Source organism: Pyrus communis, chromosome 1 (assembly GCF_963583255.1).
Source record: "Pyrus communis chromosome 1, drPyrComm1.1, whole genome shotgun sequence".
Classification (NCBI taxonomy): domain Eukaryota; kingdom Viridiplantae; phylum Streptophyta; class Magnoliopsida; order Rosales; family Rosaceae; genus Pyrus; species Pyrus communis.
The window spans coordinates 13597189-13619869 of record NC_084803.1 but is presented as its reverse complement, the minus strand read 5'-3'; the positions used below and the strand labels follow the sequence as shown (position 1 = coordinate 13619869).

General features: G+C 38.4%; 3 protein-coding genes across 6 annotated transcripts; all 3 read right to left on the bottom strand.

The window, feature by feature from the left end:
* Positions 1 to 296: 296 nt before the first annotated feature.
* Positions 297 to 10515, bottom strand: LOC137738097 (uncharacterized). 4 transcript variants are annotated; one of them, XM_068477729.1, is made up of 16 exons: positions 10199 to 10515; positions 9693 to 9882; positions 7764 to 8300; positions 7407 to 7686; positions 6441 to 6739; positions 5149 to 5331; positions 4209 to 4964; positions 4003 to 4097; positions 3841 to 3900; positions 3668 to 3756; positions 2927 to 3493; positions 2616 to 2675; positions 2357 to 2427; positions 2218 to 2275; positions 1710 to 1929; positions 297 to 1433 (listed from the first exon to the last, which is right to left on the bottom strand). In XM_068477729.1, the coding sequence occupies exons 3-16, from the start codon at positions 8177 to 8179 to the stop codon at positions 718 to 720; spliced, it is 3870 nt and encodes a 1289-aa protein (XP_068333830.1). In that variant the 5' UTR covers positions 8180 to 8300; positions 9693 to 9882; positions 10199 to 10515; the 3' UTR covers positions 297 to 717. The 4 variants fall into 4 exon arrangements, with proteins under 4 accessions (XP_068333830.1, XP_068333821.1, XP_068333804.1 ...); XM_068477720.1 differs by having other exon boundaries at positions 2616 to 2690; positions 3841 to 3891; XM_068477703.1 differs by having other exon boundaries at positions 298 to 1433; positions 2616 to 2690.
* Positions 10516 to 11815: 1300 nt separating this feature from the next.
* LOC137744598 (uncharacterized) lies at positions 11816 to 17177 on the bottom strand. The gene is made up of 13 exons (XM_068484376.1): positions 16747 to 17177; positions 15383 to 15557; positions 15064 to 15147; positions 14676 to 14917; positions 14292 to 14535; positions 14034 to 14113; positions 13845 to 13929; positions 13436 to 13561; positions 13226 to 13339; positions 13059 to 13106; positions 12629 to 12713; positions 12440 to 12490; positions 11816 to 12353 (listed from the first exon to the last, which is right to left on the bottom strand). Exons 1-13 carry the CDS (start codon positions 16926 to 16928, stop codon positions 12262 to 12264), a joined length of 1608 nt encoding a protein of 535 aa, XP_068340477.1. The 5' UTR covers positions 16929 to 17177; the 3' UTR covers positions 11816 to 12261.
* A 2414-nt stretch (positions 17178 to 19591) lies between these two features.
* On the bottom strand, positions 19592 to 21477 carry LOC137742820 (protein ALP1-like). The gene has a single exon (XM_068482774.1). It carries the CDS (start codon positions 21262 to 21264, stop codon positions 19726 to 19728), a length of 1539 nt encoding a protein of 512 aa, XP_068338875.1. The 5' UTR covers positions 21265 to 21477; the 3' UTR covers positions 19592 to 19725.
* Positions 21478 to 22681: the final 1204 nt, after the last annotated feature.

The window sequence follows — 22681 nt, the reverse complement described above, 5'->3', positions numbered from 1 at the left end:
TTGAAGTTCATCTGAGCATATCTCCAGGTACAGTACATCATATCAAAAAGGTACACCCAGTCTACTAAATTGAAATCTACAGAAAATGATGTCTGATTAGAAGCATTACAAAAATGGGGAAGGAAACTTGTATACCATCAGTAAGGCTTGTCGGTATACTCACCAAAACTAATAAAGTGTGCCGGAAACTGAGTTGGAGAAGACCGGAACCTCAAAGGGGCATTCTCCGAAGATATCTGTAGAACAATCATAAACCTATAGAGATACAGAAGGCCAAACCTCAAATAATGAGTTTGACAGCTAGAGAATAATACATTAAATTAAGAGCTGATTTTATTAGGAATATAAAATGTATGTACAAGAGGGCGTTGTTCTCTGATTTCTAAACGCTACAGGCAGGATACACTGTTCGCTAAGATATAATCACTAAGCCATACTAACTGGTGCCTTGAACAAAAAGATCTTTACAGTCGAAGACACCAACTTAATACAAGAGCAAAATCCAACATCCGAAAGGTTCACTCAAAATTAAACTTGTGCAGGAGCCTACAAAAGAATCTATATAACCTAACTGTGGACCGATAGCCAAACGACTATGCATGTGTAGCGGGGACTGTGGATAGTCCAATGACTATTCTTATCACTGGTCATTTCTTGAAACAGTAATTTTGTTTCATTTGTCAATAGTATAATGAACAAGACTATACAGAGAAAACTTCAAACCATCATATTTAAGTCTGAGAGGTCGTCCATTGGAATTTCAAGACCCATAAAATCATGATCTTGTAAATTGTCATCATCGATATTCAACCACGAACCCAAATCCTGTCCTTGGCCATCAATATCGTCAGGGCCACCTAATACATCCATTCCCGGTAATTGCAGGTGAGACAGGTCAATGGGGTCCTCCATTACATCCATGGAAAACTCATCCTTATCCTTGGCATTGTTACTGGTAGTCATTTCACCTGACTTTGATCCAGATGGCAATGCTGGTTTAGGTTGCCCTGATGGCTTGCCAAGGAGGCCATTCACTGAAATAGATAGTTGAGTTTTCTGCTTAGGCTTCGTCTTTGACTTTCTTTCCCCCTTGACATTAGATACCGCTGGCCGACCACTTTTTGTAGTTCCATTTCTAGACTGCACCTCTCTGTTGTGCCCTTTTCCGTCTCTATCCCTCTCACTCCTCTTTCCTTTTGCACTGCTCGTTAAAGAACCTCCCATACCCGATGCAGCATTTGCAGTTCCAATATTATTCCCTACGGCATCAAGTGATAATTCCCTCTTCTTGACCCTGTTGGACCACGTCTCTTCTATACCAGCATTTTGTTCACTTAAGTTATTTAAAGGTTGAAGCACATCTGAAGAGATGACACTAAGATTATCCGCATTCTGACTAAACTGTGAATGGCTTGGCTGGGAACCCATGGAAGCTGCAGAAGAGACAATAACATATAAATAAGAAATGACACTTCAATCAATAGAGAATGAAAAAGAAATGGAAGAAAATATCCAGAGTGCAGAGTCCATCCCTTTAATCAATTGATTACACAAGTAATAGAAGAAAATGCATCGAAAATATCCAGAGTGCAGAGTACTTCATCCCTTTATGCAATTGATTACACAAGTAATAGAAGAAAATGCATCGGAAGATAATGGAACAGAAAGCACATTCACAAATATTAATTCAGAGGCACAAGAAGAAATACCGGAAACTCTGGAGGCATTACCACCCTCTGCAATAGCCTCTGCTTGTCCCGTGCCAGAAAGAAGTATATCCCTATATAAGGGTTCACTGAAACAGCTTTTCCCTGTCTTTTCAAATTCACGACATCGGTCTAATGTCCGCTTAACAAATGCTAAGGAAGCTTGCTTGGCCATTTTATTACTGGAGCTTTTCCCACCAGTAGCATTAGGACCCCAAGAATTCTATCACAAAAATATATATGTTAAAGAAAGCAAGCCAGAACTTTGACAAATAAATCAGAGCTACATCCGATACTAATAAGAACTAAAAGACATCACGCAAGAGCTTTGACGGTAAAGGGCAGTAGAGGGCCATCCAAAGAAACAGTCTTTATTTTTATGGATCTTATGGATAAGTTAGACGTTACAGCTCTAGGCCTCAGTTACTACACCTAAATTTGCATCCCGAAAACCTTACAAGGAGTAATTGCATGGCAAGAAAATATGACGATGAAAGGTCAAAGAAATTACCATATACTTTTCGTAAGCCATTCCAACAAGTTTGTCAAGGGCACGCTGTTCAAGCTCCCTATATGAAACCAAATTGAATCATTATATCATTATGAACAGAACGTTAAGCAAAATTACCACAGGATAAAGGATTAATTACTTTTCTCGGAATTCTTCTGCTATGGAGGCAGACCTCATCAGTCTATCCAGCAAACCTTTCTTCTTGGAGATCTGGTACATAGGAAAAAAAAAAAAACATTAAATGGAAACCTTAACAACAGAGTTCATAACAAAATCAAATGTGCAGCAACTAAAAACTGTTCCAATACATCCAAAACGATTAATTTCTTTAAGCTCCTCCTATCCATATCCCTTCCACAATTCATTATAATACAGAGTCGTTCTATATATGAAAATACCTGTTCACGGTGCTTCTCCTCTAGTTTCCTGATTTCCTCATCAATTCCTTCATCCTCCGTCTGTGTCATATCAGGCTTAACAAATATTATGCAAAAACATGTATAATTAACAACCCATATTACAGGATAAAATATATAATTCTGAAACATTTAAGCATAAAAGGAGCGATGCACTTCTAAGCCCAGCAGCAGAAGGAAAAGGGGGAAAAAAAAATAAAAAAAAATAAAAAAAAAGCTTCAAAAGGAAAAGCTTGTTATGATACGTCAAGTAAAACCAAAGAAAGTAAAATTAGTGTCTTCTAGAAGCATACCTCTAGTTCTGGAAAAATTCCAACACTTTGAACCTCCAAGAGAAGTTTTTCATCAAACGACATGTTACCATACTGAAATTCTGAACAGGAAAGTCCAGGCATCACTGCTGGGTCTGAAAGGAAACCATTTCGCGAATGACCAAAGTCCGAATTGATTGCTTTGCTTGGGATGCCCACTACACCTTCTGGCTCATCATATCCTGGTCTCCCAGTAATCCTATAACCATTAAAAGCAGTATGCCCAGCAAACTGAATGTTATCTTGTGATTGATAATCCAAACCATTGGATTCCACCTCTGCACCCAGATTGAAATCAACTCCATATGAATCAAATGTAAGGTCTTCATTTACACTGCTAGAATCCTCCTCTGCAATCAACGCTGCTAAGAGTGTCTGGCAGAGGGGAATTGCAGCATGATCTCCAGTTCCTGGCACAAATTGTTCTGGACAAAAGTCACCTCTCCTTGGTTCACATTCAACTCTTTCATGCGCATTAGCAACAGTAGTGCTACCATCTACACTAGAAGGAACTTGAGCTGGAGTTGTCACATAAGATTCAATGTTGCCCTGGTAAATCAATAAAAAATTAGAAGTCCTCATTATCCATAGCAGAGATGGGGATTGCTGACTCTTGAATATAAATGCCAAGTAAAACATTTCGGTGAAATGACAGTGACATCATTTTTCAAGAAAATAATAACATATATTCCTTTGTCCCCCCTAATTAAAGCAGGCTATCACCTGTTGCTTCAGGAAAGCTATGTCGGCATCAGATAGCAAACTAAAATATGGCTCCATTTGCGTCCAGAATTCACTGGAGAAGCAATGAGCTGCAGCAATAATAGAACTATTAATTCAACAAAAATTTAATGTTGGAATAGGATAAAAACAAAAGTTATCAATGAGAAAGGCACCAGAATTAACTACAGCATTTGCGGCAGCCAAAAGCTCTTCATGTCCATCACCTGATCCAACTTAGGAAATTCAAACTAGAGTGAATAAGGAACAAAAAACACTAAAGTACACAAAGATAAGGTCAAAAAGTTATTCCTTCAGAAATTAAAAAGTTTCCCTACCGACAAAATCTGCTGCTGCATTGATTGCTGTGTGCTTTTGACGTGTATAGGGCTTTCGATCAGAGAGTCTCCTAGTTGGCGGTCGGCCTGCCTTGCTGTGTAACAAGTTATATTTAAATATGAGTCAATCCCAAATACTAACTGTTCAGAATAAACAGGATATCATTTGACAGTCAGAAAAGTATACAGAAGTACAATATTTAAACCTTTCACTCTTGTCAAAACCAAGTCTGGAACTTCTTAGCTGTTTTGCTGTTCCAACATTTCCAACCTTCTCAACCATCATTGGCATGAGAGCCCTTGTGGAACCAAAACCTCGCCCTGTCCTCCCTTGCCTCCGAACACCATCTCCAAGGTCTTCCCCAGTAACCAGCTTATTCTTTCTTGATGGCAAGACCACAGTGGACACCTTTTGAACATTCTGTCCAACTTTCTCATCTATCTCATCAGTCTTTTTGCCTTTATCTCTGGATTTAATCTCGGCAGCTCCCGACTCCTCGCTTTCGGATAGTGCAGCAGAAGACAAAGGATCAGCTTTTAACTTAACCTGCTGAGTAGAACTTCCAGGCAGGCGTTTGGTAAATCCCAGCCCAATGTCACTACCAGTAACATCACATGGACTATCCATAGGAGTGGTTTCCTCATTACTTGAAACAATAGGAACAAAATTTGATCGCCTTGCAGTACGGGAGATCTTTTGTGGTCTCTGGCCAGCCCATTGAGCAACAGGTGGAGATGAAGATCGTGCTGATGACATGCGTTTGCGATTGTTAGCTCCGACGGCAGTAGGGGGCTTGTTCGTACAATGAGAAATTTCCCAATCATTAGGAACATTTGCTCGATTAACAACTGGGGACAACTTGGGTGCCACACCTGAGCCTGATCGTGGAGCCCGAACAGAAGCATTCATCTTTGTGCTTGAGGTAGGACTCGCTGAATTGAAATCATCACGGACACTTGCCCTGAAAGAAATACAGCATAAAAGAAAGACATCAACACAGTCTTATAGAGGAAAAAACACAAATTAGTAAATAAATAGGAGGAACTGAGGTATAGATCAATAAGCAGTTTAAGGCCCTTAACAACCACCGGAACACCACTCCAAAAGATAACCACATAAGAAAATACTATGGATGATATGCTTACTTATTAACAGCTCTGTGGTTCGCCCTTTCCTTATCTGTACCAATAGGGCGATCTCTCTTATCAGTGATAAGGGAAGGGTTGTCTGGTTCAGTCTTAGGGATGGATGAACGAAAGCCCAAGCCAGTTGGTTGCAAGATTCCGTCTGACTTTCCGACTCCAACAGCTCCATTAGTGACTCCTGGCCTATAAAAATACAAGGTGTTAGCATTTCCTCTCAGGTAGTATATCACAAAAAGCAATCATCAACATAAAATAAATATGCAAAATTTCAATGAAATAACATGTCAACAACAAGAAGATTGATCCTTCGAGTCACCCAATTTAGAAAAAGTTTTCATATGATAGAAAAAACCTTTTGCTCTCTGTACTATGAGGTGAAAGCCCAGAAGAGAGTCCTGGGTTATCCATTCCAGCTCCAATCATGGGGTTCATTCTCGTCAATAATGGCAGAAGTCTAAACAATCACTACTGGTAGACAAAGGACTCCACAATGATACAGATATCCTTCGGGCAATTGTTAACACCAAGCACATCGCCCTTTTTATCATCAGATAAAAGGCATAATTTTCCCAGAATTTCTAAACACGGTTTTTCAGATTCAGAGAATTGTGAGTATTTTCATATCACGCACTAATATTTTTTTCCTCATTTGACCGAAAAATATTAACACGTTTTCCATAAATAATTGGACAATACAACTCAAATGGAAACATGAAAAGGAAGAAATAGTATGCATTTTACATATGGGAACAAAAACAACTTAACCATACAATTAGGTGTCATTTTTTTTCTGATTCATCCAACCCTTTTACAACTTTGGAGGGTGCTGTCAAGTTGTGTCTACAAGTTCTCACTTATCATCAATATCCAAATAGAGATAGTGGAAATAAAAAAGTGTAAAATTAAACCTGATATTTGCATAACCATTAGTTGCATAATACAACCTTGGCACTTTTAAATTCTACATATGTTGTGCAACTTCAATACAGAAATGGTGATTGAATGGTGACAAACAATAACTTGCACAACGTTTAAAGAGCTATTACATCCTCTATGGATCCTCAGTGGAAGTATATAAACAATAAGCATAAGTTTGTTAGCATTGAAAATCACTGAGACATTTTTACCAGTAAGTTGACCTAAAAGGAATTACTTGTTCCAAGTTCCTTTTAGAAATAAAAATCTAAATACTGCGAAAATGCCCATCAAATTAACCTAAAACATGAAGGGATACAATATTTTAGGCAGTCTGTCCTTATGCGAAGAGCAAATTGTTAATTAAGAAGTCATACCTAAACCCATGGGAGTCATTATTTGACCTTGAACGCACATCATTCACAGGCCTCTGCTGCATTCCTTGTTTAGTTTCACGGTAGCCATCAATTGGTTTACTGGATACCATACTTGGAGAAGCATCTGGCTTTATCCCGGAACGCTTCTTCTTCATTTTTGACTTTTCCCAGCCATCAACACTATTAGATAAATTTCGATCCTCTCCCTGAACTGCACCACTACTTGCAAGCCTCAGCATTTCCCTATCCCTGTCTACAATCACAGATGGCCGCACAAGAGAAGTACTCCGCACATCCATCTACAGTTATCATACTTATGTCAGTCTTCCCTTAGAGGAGTTACAATGCAGCAAATACTAATAGTGGAACTTAAAGATCACAACAGACATTATCAATCAAACTTGCATGGATTACCAGGTGGGATGCACATGGTTAAAAGCACACATAACCAATGCAATGTGCAACACAGTCCACAGCTTCAGAACAATAAAACAGTGCTAAACTAGCATGCATAATCATAATTATATGCAATCATGTATGCACTACAATTCCGAGAAAAATGATAAAGAAGAAGACTACATATCAAAACCTACTAAAATGCACAAAAACAAACTACCTTTCAATACCATGTCCCCACTCATTCAAGTAAAGAAATCTTCCCATGCATGACATTTCAAAGTGATATTTAAGTGGAAGAAGTTCCATATTAGATCAAGGTTAACCATCCGAATAAGCCCAGAAACCCAGTAGCAAAATACAATAATCAAAACAGTTTACGATGATTTCTAAGGAATCTTTAGCCAAAATGCAGTTTAGCCAGAACCACAACTACAACGGTTCCTAGAAGCTAATTCTAAACAAAACATTCATTACAGTACTCAAGATATTATTACTATTATAATTATTATTATATGAACAAGGCGAGTGAAGAAAGCAAATGTAGCAGAATTTTTCCAAAATACAAACCCTCATATCCACCAAAGAAGTACGAGTGCGTTTGTTCGGGATAGAGTTCTTAGTCCTTTCTTCAGACTTTTGCTGCTCAAGTTCGAAACCACCTGTGACAGTATGACTCTGAATACCAATCTTGCCCATATTTGTCCCCAGGACTGACCGATCACTCGATAACACTGAACTAGAACGTTCACTAGAAAAGCCTTCTGTTCTTGATCTCTTCTTAGATGGTACGCTTGGGAAAACCTTGTTGAACGCAGATAAGGCTTCATTGAAAGTTTTTACACGTTCCCTGTAAAATTATTTGATGTTATGCAGTAGTTGAAAGTTACAACTACAAACCAAACTGCAAAATATACACAAATATACCTGGCCTTAATAGAGCTTTCACGCAGACCAGCCTTAACTCGTTTTATTTCCTCCGGAATAGGAGATGGTAGCAACTTTCCTTTTACTGAAGCAGATGGAGATTCATCAGGTGAAATGCTAAGAGCGACGCTCACAAGTCTTTTCAAGTCCCCTTGTCGGCTAGACTTGTGCTCTGCAGCAACCAACTTTGGATCAAAGCGCAAACACTGGAAGAAGTTCGTTACATCTCCTTGTGTTATTGCAGACGTGCTTCTTGACATGTTTGGAAGTGAAGATAAAATTGGATTTTCCATGCTTTCACGAAAGCTACCAGATCTATCCAATGCAGTAGCTATGTGGGATCCTCGCTGTCCACTGGTGTATAATGGTCTATCTGGGCTACCAGACGAGAGATCAAACTTGCTAGAAGTTGCCATTGCATCAATTTCCACACTCTATCCGTATCACAAAGCCAGAAAATACAGAGGTGCATGACAAAGACGGGGCACAACAGCACATAAAACCCAAACTCTTAAGAACAATGACTGGGTAGTGCACCTGAAACAGATAAGGATCATAAGATAAGAAGCCAAATCCCTGTTCTTTTTTTTTTTTTTTTTTCCAAACTAATGATTTCAGCTATCATAGGATGGGTAGTCATTTTAAATCCTTAATACTGATATAAAAGAAAGAACGATGCAAAACATAACACGAAGTAGCCAATTGCTAAAAGTATAAACAAGAAACTGGACTGAGATGCATAAACCATACAGAACATTTATTGTGGATTTCTTCGTTCAAGGGTAAAACAAGTCGAAAAGATCACAGTTAAAAGTAAGAGTACGTTTAATTTCAGAGTACTGGCCCACAGACTACTAACCTAAACATAAAGGATTAAAACAATCTTGCAAGCTCCACAATCCAAAAGGAAGAAGGAAAGAAATTAAGCCTTACATTAGAAGTTCAATCTTGTTACATCCATAAAAGCAAATTCATAAAAGCAAATTGGTGAAGCAACCCACACGAGAAAGTTTATCAACATATCCTAATATATAAGCAACCTAGCAATTAGCCGAGAAACCATGAGACCATGATAAACCAGACACACAGTGAACAAAAATAAATGCAACTGACGTGTATGCCATATGAGAATTTTGCACAGGAACCGAAACCTAAGAATATCATTATGGGTGCAGCTCCATTAATGTTAACATTATTCCAATCAACACAATGATATTTGATTAAGATCAATAAATTCATGCACAAAACTTGACATGTTACATATATATCAAAGACAATTACTACCTTGTACTCAAGAATTAACTTTTTAGAAGGAGATCAAACACTTACACAAAAATAAAATTAAAAACTAGACTAGCAGAATCAGATAAGTTGACAGTAAATAGAAAGCATTTTAACTTCAACCGTGCACAATTTACTGTACTGGGGTAATATTCCATTCCTGGGAGTTTGACAATGATTTGGTTAAGCTTCTTAAGGTATGGCTTCTCCAGGGTAACTCCTTAGTCACCCAATCAAACAATCGCTAGAAAGATTATCCTTTAGTCAAACTCCTCCCAGGTCTATCCCTGTACTTCCACAGTTTGCTACTAATGTTCATTAGAATAAGAACACACCAAAGATCTAAGGAAAATCATACAAGCTAACATTTAAATGAAGTCATTGCTGATACCATTTAATTATGAGTTTCGAAGTTCCGGTTGACCCTCCATAAGCAACTCATTGACCAATAAATAGTAACTAAATTAATGAACAAACTAAATGGAACAACACATGATATCACCAACACCCATATGATGGCTCAATTAACATTCGTCATGAGCTTAGAATAATCAAAATTGACTCATCATTCTATTTAACCTTAAAAAAAATTGAGATAATTAAATTAGTACAGCTATCTCGAAGTGACAACGTAGTCACCATAGGTACCTTTTACATGTATCATCTTCCCTTCTTTGGAAATAAAAAATTCCCTGACTACTCTTTTTTCGGAGGCGGATTATTCCAGCTGATGTATGATTCGTAAGTTCAATTTCTTTCGCGCTAAAATTTCACTCAACGATACTACTATTTCCTAATATGTCTTCAATTATTCTCCATTCTAATCAACAAAATGTACCTGTCAAAACAGATACTCGGTCACATAAAATTTTCAACTTTTGGTCTACTCTTAAGATTTTTGAGCTTCATTGCTTTCTAAGCTCAAATTTATCTATAATTTCACTTCAATAATAAATAAATCAAACCTTAAAAACCCCAAAAAACTTCGCAGATACAAAATGGAAACCCTAAAAGTTGAATCCACGAAACCCTAGATAAATTAAGCATTACAAACCTTCAATCACACTTCAAAAATTAAACCCAAATTTCGACACGAAGAACTTAAACCAAGCAAAACTAAATCGAAACCGAAGTTCAGAATTCAAATCTTATACCTTTCAAAAATCGGAGACAATGATGTCCAATTGGCGGCCAAGCAAGCGCGATTCTTTGATTTGGGGATTCGTCGATACGTCCGGAATCGAATATTCCAAGGGTTCTAATTAGAGTTCCGAGCTCGAAATCGAAGGTTCGTACAAAGCCATGGAGGACGAAGAAGAACCCTGTGTTTTGATCGACAATGGAAATGGGGGACGGTTAAATTACTGTCATACCCATGTTTCGTTTTACCGATGAATTAAAGTGGGCGTTGGGCGGGGGTAGTTTGGGAACAATAATGTTGTCAAAACAGCTACAGAGAGTTTTCAATGAATGTATGTAAACATATATGTAATAATATATGCATGTATGATTGTCTGTAGGTTTATATATATATACATATAGGCACATGGGATGAATTTACAATTTGCGAAGCGACAATTATTGAGCAATTTGAAAAAACAAAATATTAATTTATGAAAAGATATAATTAAAATCAAGTTTTTTTAGTTAAAAAAAGTGATGTGATTATAGTTTTCGATCATGATGTTGATTGAGTGATAGTTAACTAAAAACGTTACAGTATATATTTCGTTCAACTTAATAACAAATCACGTAGTGTCAGAGAGTACCAAAATATAACACGTATAATCAGTTACATAACATACGCGGAGTTTTTCTTACGATTTAGGATTCAGATGTTTGTGCATGTATTATAATTCAAGTTGATTTGTTGTTGTTACACAAAAGGTAAACTGAAATTTCACATCCTAATCTTTATAGTAATATCATTAAAATGTTTACCTAGTTTGGTCATGTTTTCTTATTTGGTTTCATTGGTACATCTCCTTTGAAATGCTAAAATAGGCAATTTTACCATCGCTCCTTACTACATTTTATCATTTTAAAATTATCCTTACAACGCCCAAAGGAGTTCAACATAAAAAATGATTGAGAAATCTAATTACAATAGAACAAACAAAAACGTTTAAGATCGTTGTAAAACAATGTCGGAGTAGTTTGGCATAGGAAATGTTCTTTTTTCATTCATTCCTACAAGTAAAAGGGCAGTTCAGATTATTTTGGACTTTAAATTGTCCTAAACTAAATAAAGCACGAGTCCCTTTAACTCGCGATAGGCTGTGCCATCCGACCATTACAACGTGACAAGAAACAATGTTTGATGTTTATTTCGAATGTCACTCTTCCTATCTAACCATGTCATGCAATGGAGGACTTGCATAAACAAGGACGCTTAGATCGCTATATGTCAAACTAATCATACGAATTCAAATGAAAACATTAAAATATGTGGCAACACGCGAAAAATTTGGAACTCAGCCGCCTCGTCAGCTCCCTCCTCTTGTAAATCTCTCTTTGCATTAGTCTGGTGGTTTGTTTTGTTCCAAAAGAAAAGCATTTTGGCGACTGTTGTATTGAATCTTGGTTATCTACGAATTGGTAAAAAACAAAAGTTAAATATTGAGGACAGGGGAAAAGTTTTTCCCTCGTACCGTCGAGGGTTCCTAGAAAGGAAAAAAAAAAGGGCATAAAGAAGCCAAACTGCACTCAGCTGCAATCAATTTTATATGAAATAAGAGACGCAAGTATTGGGAAGATATGGGACTATAAGATTTCAACATCAATAACATCCTCAGATTTAGGACTCAAAACCTCAGTGTTTTCATGTTTCGGCAACCATAATTTCCTATAGACAATCAAGGGAAGAAAGATTGAAAACTGCCACAAGCGAAGGCACATTTTGAATGCCAAAAGATCGAACTGTTACAAGAAGGCACATTTTGAATGCCAACCTGGGTAGCCAAGACCTTGACAAAACTCTCACACCTACTGGGATACAAAAAGCTCTCAAGATCTACTAGTACTACTCCTACAAAACCAACCCATTGAACGGGTCATCTTGAAGCGTCTTCAACATTACTACTGTACACTACTCTGCAAGATGTAGCTGTCAACTGTGTTGATCATGTGGGTGAAAACCTAACCCGAAAAAACAAGCAGGTGTGCCCAGCATATTCCTAGAAGGGCTCTGTCCACCTGTCATACTAGATGCTATGAGTCACTCTGACATGACATCCTCTGATGCAGCAAGTACCTGAGCTTCCATGTCGTACGAGGAATACTTAGTGGAGTAGTCCAGTACAGAATCACCTGGACAGGTACACAGTCAATTATTACGGGCACATTACAAACGAAATTTACAGTCGATGAGACCAGTTCGGGTCAGGATTTATTACTTTGAGAAGAGTCAACAGATGTCCGGTTCAGTGATGTACTTCTCTTTAGATCTGTAACAGTAATGAACATAATCCAGGAAATTTAGCAGATGAAGTTACTCATTAAATTAAAACTTGGTAGCATGTTGCGCCTAGAAAGACAAAGGAAAAAGAGATGTGAAGAAAATTGTACTGCGGTACAATGCATACCAGATGAATGATGCAACCCTTTGACAGCCTCAAAATTCTTGTACGTGTAGCCAACAAAACTGAGATCTTTAGGAGTCAACAACGTCTGCAAAGAAAGATACAGAACAAGCATAAAGTGTCACGGAAACTACTTTACATAAATCAAAACTAATATAATACGAATTTTCTTTCCGTGTTTTCCCTTCTTCAAGAGTAAAAATGTTCCTTCATACAAGATCATGAGCATAAGCACACCGGGCCTCCAAAAAAAGATTAGTTGATATTTTAGATAAGTTCAAACCCCTAGAAATATAAAGAAAATTTGTTTTATTAATCTAGTATGTCAAAATGTACCCTTTTACACGTTTAGATTACCAAAGCCATCACCAGATTATGAATTGACATTGTGCCACTTTAAGTCTCCGTTCTTTTTTGGCTATGAGAAACATACCTTTCTCATTGGTCCAGATCCAGTTCTTCCAGGTGCTGGTGGATCCACCTGCAGCACAGTTGAATTTTAGACACAAAGGCACAATCCAGTACTTCACTACTAGCAACTAGTATAGGTCGGATGTTTTCGTGAGCAGTAAGCCGACAGGAGTATATTTGACACCTTACCTCATCATACTTCATAAAGTTTTGAGTATCAAGTTCATCATTGACCTCTGGTTTAAATGCTGCCTCAGTCTCGTAAAGTCCGTCCCATGCGATATCTCTAAACCAAGGATGAGCCTGATCCATTTAAAATAAGAGGACTTATTTCATTAAGAATGGCGTAACAATGTGAGGGTAAAACCGTAAAAGTCATCGGAAATAGAGGGGAAATACCTTAATTTGGTCTGCTCTACAAAGTCTATTTTCAACATCGCAAAGGAACCTACTGATCAGATCCTTTGCTTCAGGTGTCAACCTTGCCTCAACAGGAAATTTCAAGTGATTTTTCCAATGTACAATCTGCATACATTCTTCCATATGTCAGGTCATGCACGAGATATGAATATATCAATAAAACTTTAGCAAGAAATGTAGAACTCCGCAAATGTTACTGCTTCAGAAACAATTTGTAAATTCAACTTTCTTGAGAAAAACATGTGAGACAAACACAACCTGGCAAGTTATGTTGAAATGAATCTTACTGCAGTCTAATTACTGTGAAAACCACACAACAATGAAAACTATGAGATAGTATACACTTGAATCAAAAAAATATAAGCAAAATATATACTGATTGATTAACCTTTCTGCATGTTGTGACTGGATCATCAGAGTAAAATGGAGGATAACCAACCAGCATCTCATACATTATCGCACCAAGTGACCACCTACAAGCAGGAATTGGGTAAGAAATAGAATTCACAAACGAACTTGCTCACACATATTTTAGCTACTATAGCAATCCAATAGTGCTGCAACATCGTGGACTCACCAGTCACACTCCATGCCGTATCCTTTCTTCAACAATACCTCCGGAGCGATGTAATCTGGAGTTCCGACTGTCGAAAATGCCTACCATTGAAACAAAGGAAATGGCATTAAACATTGCATCTTGAATCTATGAAGTGTTATTATATACAAATAGCAAACATTTGTTGCTTGCACTTTATCCAGTCAAGAATCTATGAGTAATACTGTAAGAGAGGTGAAATTCCACATTAGAATATCAAGGAAAGGATCATTTGAGTACCAATTTTCTCCTGTTTATCTGCCAATGCTGAAGTTGCTCAAGCGGGCTTTTCCAGCGCCTCCCATTTTTGGTTTCTGGGAAGGATTCATCAATATCCATTGTCTCATGCAGGTTCTCATCATCAAGCACTTCATTTTCATTTATGGAAGATAAATTTGAGCAATCAAGAGGCTTGCAAAGACCAAAATCAGAAAGCTTCATGTGACCATTTTTGTCTAACAGAAGATTGTCTGGTTTTATGTCTCTGAAAAAAAAAAAAAAATAGACGTAGCAAATGCAAGAGTTACATTATGTTATCTTGATGTACCATTTATTAATATAACGCACTTTAACAGAATGCAGCTTCCGATGTTGGCAAGCCTGTGACCAGAAGGATAAACCAACCTGTGAATGTAGTTATGTTTGTGAATAGATTCTATGGCCAGAACACATTGTGCAATGTAAAATCTAGCGACAGTTTCAGTCAAAGACTCTTCTCTGATAAGCAAAGTCATCATGTCACCACCAGGTAAATATTCCATGACTAGATACAAGTATTCAGCATCTTGAAAGGAATAGTAAAGTTTCACAATGCAATGACTGGCAACCTCTGCAAGCAAATTCCTTTCAGCTCTAACATGTTCAACCTACGTTGTGGATAGACAACCAGTGAGTACAAGATTTACTATAGAAGTAATGGATGAAAATTTGAGAACCTTAAATTGAAGTTTTTCTTTCCCTTAAGGTAAAACAAGTTAAAATTAAATCAATTCTTGATGTGCCATATAATTACCTGCCCCCTACTGAGCATTTCTGACTTCTTCAACTTTTTCATGGCATAAATGTTGCCAGATTTCTTCTCCCGGCACAGTCTAACCTGCAAAATATTAATATAAATATTGTATCAAGAAACTATCAAACATAAACCAAAGAATATGAAAAAAACTACAACAAAGAAAATGAAACCATACTGTAACAGTAAACAACTCGAGGCCAAGGGTGACAGAAACAAGCTTATACTCACTTTCTCTGTATATTAATACGTTGAAAAGGAAAATAAAAATCTTTTAAACCTAGCACCTATGCAAGTTATAAGAGGTGCATATCTCTACCTCTCCAAAGGCCCCTCTCCCAATTATGGCCAAAAGGTCAAAATCATCTACACAAATCTTGTGCCTTTTAAGGCGAATGTATTGAGTCTCTGTGCGCTCCAAATCCTTCAACAAATTGATCTGTTCCTCCTCTGGTACATGTTCAGATGCCAACTTCTTTTCCAGCACCGAGCGCCTAGAAACAATGAACACATTTGAGGGCACATTTCAAGATCAATGACAGAACCTTTATCCTCTAACCATTGCCAATTTCACTTTAATTAGCAGTGGTGGAGGCACATCACAACTAGTGGACTCTAAAAACATATAAAAAACAAGAACATATTCAGCACTAGCGATATAAAGTTTATGTGGCATGAATGCAAGAGTGTTTGAAGTAAAACCGCCATAATGGACACTGGAAACAGAACAGACCAGGCATTAAAGATAACATTGATGAAAAACACCACAGAAATAACCATACTAACAGGCGATTCTATTGCCTAAGAACTCAACATTTTAGCTTTTTCAGCACTCTCTTCCGGTGACTCTACCATGCACAAGTTGAAATATTAACACAAATTATACCTGATGGAATGGCATGAAAAAAACACAAATGAGAAACAATCCAAACAATCCATAAAGAACCAATGACAACCACCACCCATTTTATGTTATGAAACATGTTTCTCGCTTATTGCTAAACCAAAGGGGCTCAATCACACAGTCAACTGCCAAATAATCCACACTAAATATCTTTCTCAATTTGTTCACAGTTGCACCCAGTTAAGTTCTTCTAAGGTGATTAAAGTCATAAAAAAAACCAATAACAAAATTACTCTTCCAACTAAGGATTTGCGGATAATATAATTACGAAGCCTCAAAACTAATAATTATTCATCACTATGCAGTTCTTATTAGTTTGCAAATGTCATTCTGCAAAATCAGCACCCAAAATCTTATCATGTTTGATATTCCTTATAAGGTTGCTATCATCATTAGCTCTCCTGGTAGAAAAAATCTAAACACAATTCAACTCCGCGATAAGCATAACTTAAACAATATTTACTTCCACTTCATGCAAGCATATGCATTCCAAAAGCACAATGATTTGGGAATTTCCAATGAACCCCATTTCCCAAAAAACCAATCAAATTCCAACTCTTTCCAGGAATGCAATTCCAGGGCAGTCAAAGAAACACCCTCATTTCTCAGGAAAATCAAGGCTTTCCATTCCAAACAAAAGAAAAAAATCAAATACCCAGAATAAAAAACAATTCTGATCACAAAAACACCAGCTGAAATTGCAAAAACAAGAACTGGGCAAGACAGAAAGATCCTTAAAAACAGTAAATTCAACAAAAGGAAATGCCTTTTTTCCCTACCTCTGTTTACGATCCTGGATGTGCTTCATCTGAGCCTTGTAGTGGCTCTCTATGAACTGCTTTGCCGCAGCCACCCTCTCCAGGGTGAGGCTGGACCCCACCTGCCCGTTCTCCTCCTCCTCCGCCGCCTCCACCGCCATGGGCCCCGCCTCGTCCCTCTCCATCTGCTTATGGTTCTCCATCCTCCCCCTCTCTACCTCTCTCTATGGCTTGGGAAATTTGGATGATTGTGACGAGTGACAACAAAGCAAAAACCCCGGGACGAATGAAAATATGAGACCCCTCCAAAAACAGCTTCTACAACCAATTTTTATATTTCTCTCCACCAACGTCTAATTTGTCTGTCTGACAGGTGTCCATGTCCAGTTGGCTGTTCCTGGGTTCCTACAGTTGGACTCTGTTGGGTGGCATTTCTCAGGTGGTACAGCATGTTAAGTACAACTAAATATATTCTCTTTATATTAAACAAGGGGAATAAACCAAATTTTATTCCTTAATTGACAAATAATCATATTTTGGACAAAAAATTATAATTAATCATACACTTAGAAAGTGATTTGTAAATTCATGTTCTTAATGCTGCAATGGCATAACAAGATTTCCATATGTGAAAGTCTCAAAAAGAAAACTTTACCCGTGACAAAATGTACGAAAAGTTTCTAAAAATGGAAACCAAATTTTTCACAGTTGTTGGTAGGCAGGTTTGGAAGTGAAAGACTAAATCTGCACAGTTTTAGCTGTTGTAGTCTTATCTGCTTCCTCACTAATGATAGAAATCCAATCTGTCAATATGGTTGGAGATTGCCAGAGTAGAATTTGAAACCAAACATTTTGCAGGTGCAATGTACTTTCTTGATGAGAGTCATTTAATAAAAGGAAAACATGATGGTTCATGAATTTGGGGAGGTAATGGAAATGCTCCCAAAATGTTATAACTTGCATGTCTATGCATGTCCGTTCATATGTATTTGTCTTTGCAGGTGCAATGTATACTTTTGTGTCGATCTGTATCATTACGGAGGAATATATACATATTTTTGTCTATCTGTATTATCACGGGGGAAATGTATATACCTTTATGTCTATCTGTATCGTCACGGGAGAAATGTATACACATTTGTGTTTATTTGTTCGTCATGAAAGGAATGTATGCACTTTTGTCTCTGTCAGCATCCTCACGAGAGGCACGTATGCACTTTTGTGTCTATCTGTAACATCACGAAAGGAATGTACACCTTTGTCTCTATTTGTATTATCACGAAAGGGATGTATACACCTTTGTGTCTATCTATATCACCACGGAAGAAATGTGTACACATTTGTCTCTATTTGTATCATCACAGAAGAAATATATTTATATACACCGTCTCTATCTGTGTCATCACAAAAAAAATGTACACACCTCTGACTCTATGTGTCATCTCGCTCATCAACTTGATCGGGTACACGAGGAGAGAGATCGACACAAAAGTGTATACACCTGAGACACCAAATGAATCTCCGAATTAGAGAGCAAAATCTAAATGTGCCTTGATGTTACCATGTTTATAATTAGGTTTATAGATTTTACATTCTTAATGATAATCTTCTCTTCAGTAAATGATAATCAAGCAAAAACAGAGAAGCTCTGTTAGATTACTGCAGATGTATTGAAAGACTCAGATATTGTAAATCGACTTCAAAATGCAGACTGGCAAAAATCCAACTGGCCAAAAACATCTCACACCAAGGTTTCCACCACTCCCTAAACTACAAGCAGAAACTCTTACCGATCCACGGTTGATATCTTTGTCTTTCTCATCACGATATAAGTGAACAAACAACCGGTTACAAAGCCGATTCTGCCCGAAACAAGACAAATGGAAATTTGAAAAATCTAGTAAAAGTGATTAATTAGTTGATAAAATAGATTTGTAGTCTCCCCCATCAACGCAAACTTGCCAAGAAAGAGTTGGTTAAAGTCAAGGAGCAGAGGAGACCAGGTAAGCCAATAGTTCAAAGGTGAGAGGAAAGTGGGGGCAGAGCAACACAAATCATAATTGGTGTTGTGACAAAGTAGGGGAAACCGCGTTGCAATCAGCTTGTTGGACAAAGAGTTGATAAAACCTATGACCGCAAAACAGATTGTATGGTTGAAAATTAGGAATTTATGATGCGCCATCACATATTCTGTTGAACTGGGAATTTTGGGGCCTGCCTAGTTTGATAGCTTGATATGGCCAAGAAGTAAAAGTTACATGATTGACAGCGGGAAGAATCTGACGTATCTTCCGTAGGATTTTTTTCCGTGTCTATCTCTCAAAACATGAGCAGCTGGTAACGTAAGTGATCAAGCACGTGACATGAAAGATGTGAGGTTGTATACAACCGGTGATACAAGAAATTGTCTATTGACAATCTAATTTGAAAATCTTGAGTAGGATTATAGTTATTCAAACTTTAGAGTAAAAGAGATAGGTGCACAATTATATACAATTTGTGATATGACATATTTCCTCTTCAATAACATAATCAAGAATCTCATCTAGTTATATTGCTCAAACATGCATCTTAGGGAGATAGGTACAAAGTTATATACAACTAGTGATACATCAACTTTTTTGCCGACAGCGTAATTAAAAATGTCAGTTGGTGCTTGGTGACACGATAAATTTTATCTTCGACAATGAATCATAAATGAAAATCTTGACTAGCTTCATAATCAGAGGGAAAGATGCAGAATCACAATTATATACATTTAGTGATACGACAGATTTCACCATCAACAACGTAATAAAAAGTCTCAGCTGGTCTTGCGGTCACTCAAACTTCAAGATCAGATTTAGAATTTCAGATGGCAAAAAAGAAGGAAGTATATTTAGAATAGATAAATAGATAGAAGGTGGGTAAATGCTTATATACAAAAAGCTAAACAAAGCCAAATATATATCATATTTTACTCTATAATATGACTAGAACAAAAGCCGAACTCAAAACCCCCTATAGAAAACCAGAACCGGTGCCTGCAGCAAGGCCATGGTGCAACAAATTATGAGCAATATGATCCCTCGCCTGCACCGATCCCGCCGACCTCAGACTATTTGCCGGCGTTGCCACATCGTCGAAGAGGTCGAACTCGAACTTGGGATCGAGCTCATCATTCCTCATTGCACAAATATTGTGCAAAACACAGCAAGCCCCAAGCACAACAGGCAAGTCCTGCAGCTTGATCTCAGTCCTCTTCTGCAAGCAAGACCACCTCCCCTTCAGCTTTGCAAATGCATCTTTAGCCACCCTTTCCACTTCTCCGATTTTCTCATTGAATGCGTGCTGGGTCCACGTCAAGTTCTGGTGGGTGTAAGGAACCAGCACCCAATCCATCAGTGGAAACCCAGCATTTCCCACAATCCACACATCCTTCAAGAGTCCTCTGTTTGCTCTCTGGAACAATGCAGACTTCTCCAGCACCTGATCGTCCGGCATCGAACCCGGCCAGCCTATGCAAACGTCGGTGAAAACGCCTCTCGGATCGACAACCCCTTGAACCGTGACCGAATACGAAGTTTTCTGGTTGCGTTCCGTGTGCCGCTTGTTGAAATACGCAGCCACATTCACCTTTGGAGCAATAATTGATATGTGGGTGGTGTACATAGACCCAGCAACATTTGGAATTCCGGAAGTGGCCTCGAACTCCTCCTTGATTTCCTGCATCCTGCCCTCGTCCGGCCACTGGAGAAACTTGTGCATCAAGACAGTCTTGATGGCAACGCAAACTTCCAGAACCAGCTTGTGGCAGGTGGAGATTCCCAGCCCGAAACGTCTCGAAACCTCCCTAAGCGGCTCCCCGGTGGCAAGCCGATATATGCACACCGCCACGCGTTGGCGCACCGGAATTGCCTCGCGCAACATTGTGTTCTTCTTAAAAACCGCCGACTCCAGCTCCGCGCAGATCATGTCGAACGTCCCCTTGCTCATCCGAAAAGCTTTTCGAAACTCCTCATCCGAAACGTCTGGGCGGCCCAAATTCTCCCACCACACCTTGGGCCTGTCCTTCACCCAAAGCCTCCGGTGCGGACCCGGGATCGTAGCACTCGAACTCGGGTCCGGACCGGCCGCGGAGGCCTCAGCTGCAGCAGCGGCCGCAGCGGAAGCGGACTGTCGACTCCGTTTCGCCCTAGACAGGTCCGATTCGTCGGATTGAGAATGGTGCTGCTGAAGATCAGAGTAGTACTCCTCCATAGCTCGAGTCTTCCGCCTGTGATTATCTTCAAGCATCGATCTTTCCTCCTGGGCTTCGACCAAGTACCTCTCCTGCTCCAGCTTCTCCTCCTCGTCCAGCAGAATCAGTGAGGCGAGTATGTCGCTCATTGCCCCCGGAGCAGCTCCAGCGCCGCCACCATGGTTGTTTCCATCGTCCTTTCTCCGCTTCTTCAGGCTGTGATTCCAGCCATTTATGTCGAATTCGTCCATGTCGGACAACAGGGTATAGAAATGGGAGTCATCTTCTTGACTAAGAAATGGGAACGGAGTAATTTCCATGAAAGGTCTGAACTTTGGTGGTGGGACGAAAGGTGTTTGAAGAAATGCCTGTGTGAACTTGAATTGCGAGCTTGGAGGTGAACTGGTAGAGATGGAGATGTTGGCTGGAGGTGTTGAACTGGAGGGGAGGCATATTTATATCTGTGCGAGGCGTGTATGCAGGTGTGAACGCGTAGTGGGGGGCCTTTTGACTGAGACTTGACCTTTTTGGACGAGTGCTTTTACGCGGTTGGGGTTTTTGGGGGACGGTGGTTTTTTGTATAAACTTTGGGAATTTGGAAGGGGGGAACAGAAGGAAATGGGGAAGTTTCGTTGGGGGAAGGAAGAAGGAAAGGGGGAAAAAGGGGGAGAATAAGTGAAATAGTGACTTTGCTTGTACTCAATTGCTAAATGACTTTTGTTGCCAAAAAGCTCCCCCAAAGATTCACTATTTTGTGTTTAGGATGTGCTTCAGAGTTTTCCTTCTCAATGAAATATGTGAAAAGCTGGTTCATAAACTCTGAGTGCCTGTAGTCGTTTACAAGCTAATGATGGGGCGTCGAGTGAATTTGAATGTTTTGTGCCAAAGAAGGTTTTTGAATTAAATTGTCCGGGTTTTGTCGTACGCGTATATTTATAGAATTCGTAATGGTAAAATTAGTAGGGTTATTGGTGAACTCTGAATACACGTGTGATCGATCATCTGCGAGTAGTGAATATAAAAACAGTTTAACTGTTTCGTGCCAAAGAAGGTTTGAAGTAAACTGTTTTGGATCTTTTGTTTTACGGTATTAATATTTTATAGAATTTGTAACAGTAAAAGCAAAAATGTTATAAACTAAACTCTGAATACGTGTAATCATTTGCAAGCCATTAGGGATCGTGAGAAATTTTGAATCTTTTGCATGAAAGAAGGCTTCCAACTAAACTATTTAGTAAACGCTCATTACGTTTAATCATTTGCAAGCGATGAGGTATCGAGTAAATGTACTCAAGATTGGGTTTTCAATTTTTTTAGGGAAGTTTGATGTAACATGAAAATTTAGTTAACTACACCAAAAAAATTGACGTGAATTGTTGACCCCAAATTTATTGAAGGCATTCACTTACTCAAAAACACAAACTCATATATTTTAAATTTATGTATTAACTAAAATCCATAAACATAGTCAGTGTTATTTTATTGAATTTTTTTCCAAAAAATAGCAAAATGATGAATATTAATGTTATATCCATCGGGATTTTGCACCGGACATCCTCTATTTTTTTTAGTTAGGTGTTTATCACGGTGTCTGAATCTAAAAATTTGATGAGAAAAAAAAAAATTATCGACCCGTGCCTCATTTGGATACTCGAGAGACGATTTCATGTTCAAGTTTGTTCAATAAAGGAAAATACTAGGTTTGCGAGCTTAAAAAAATTGACGAAGAGTAGGTTT

Bases quoted from the DNA above. Each gene is read 5' to 3' on its own strand.
- LOC137742820 (XM_068482774.1), bottom strand. From the start codon at position 21,264: ATGGAAATTACTCCGTTCCCATTTCTTAGTCAAGAAGATGACTCCCAT.
- LOC137738097 (XM_068477703.1), bottom strand. From the start codon at position 8,179: ATGGCAACTTCTAGCAAGTTTGATCTCTCGTCTGGTAGCCCAGATAGA. The intron at 3,901-4,002 runs GTAGGGAAACTT...GAATTTCCTAAG, and splicing joins TGCAGCAGCAGATTTTGTCG to TTGGATCAGGTGATGGACAT. The intron at 1,434-1,709 runs GTATTTCTTCTT...TCTCTTCTGCAG, and splicing joins TAATGCCTCCAGAGTTTCCG to CTTCCATGGGTTCCCAGCCA.
- LOC137744598 (XM_068484376.1), bottom strand. From the start codon at position 16,928: ATGGAGAACCATAAGCAGATGGAGAGGGACGAGGCGGGGCCCATGGCG. The intron at 15,558-16,746 runs GTAGGGAAAAAA...CATTGTTTCTAG, and splicing joins ATCCAGGATCGTAAACAGAG to GCGCTCGGTGCTGGAAAAGA. The intron at 12,491-12,628 runs GTATGCATTGTA...TTACTGTTACAG, and splicing joins AGGGTTGCATCATTCATCTG to ATCTAAAGAGAAGTACATCA.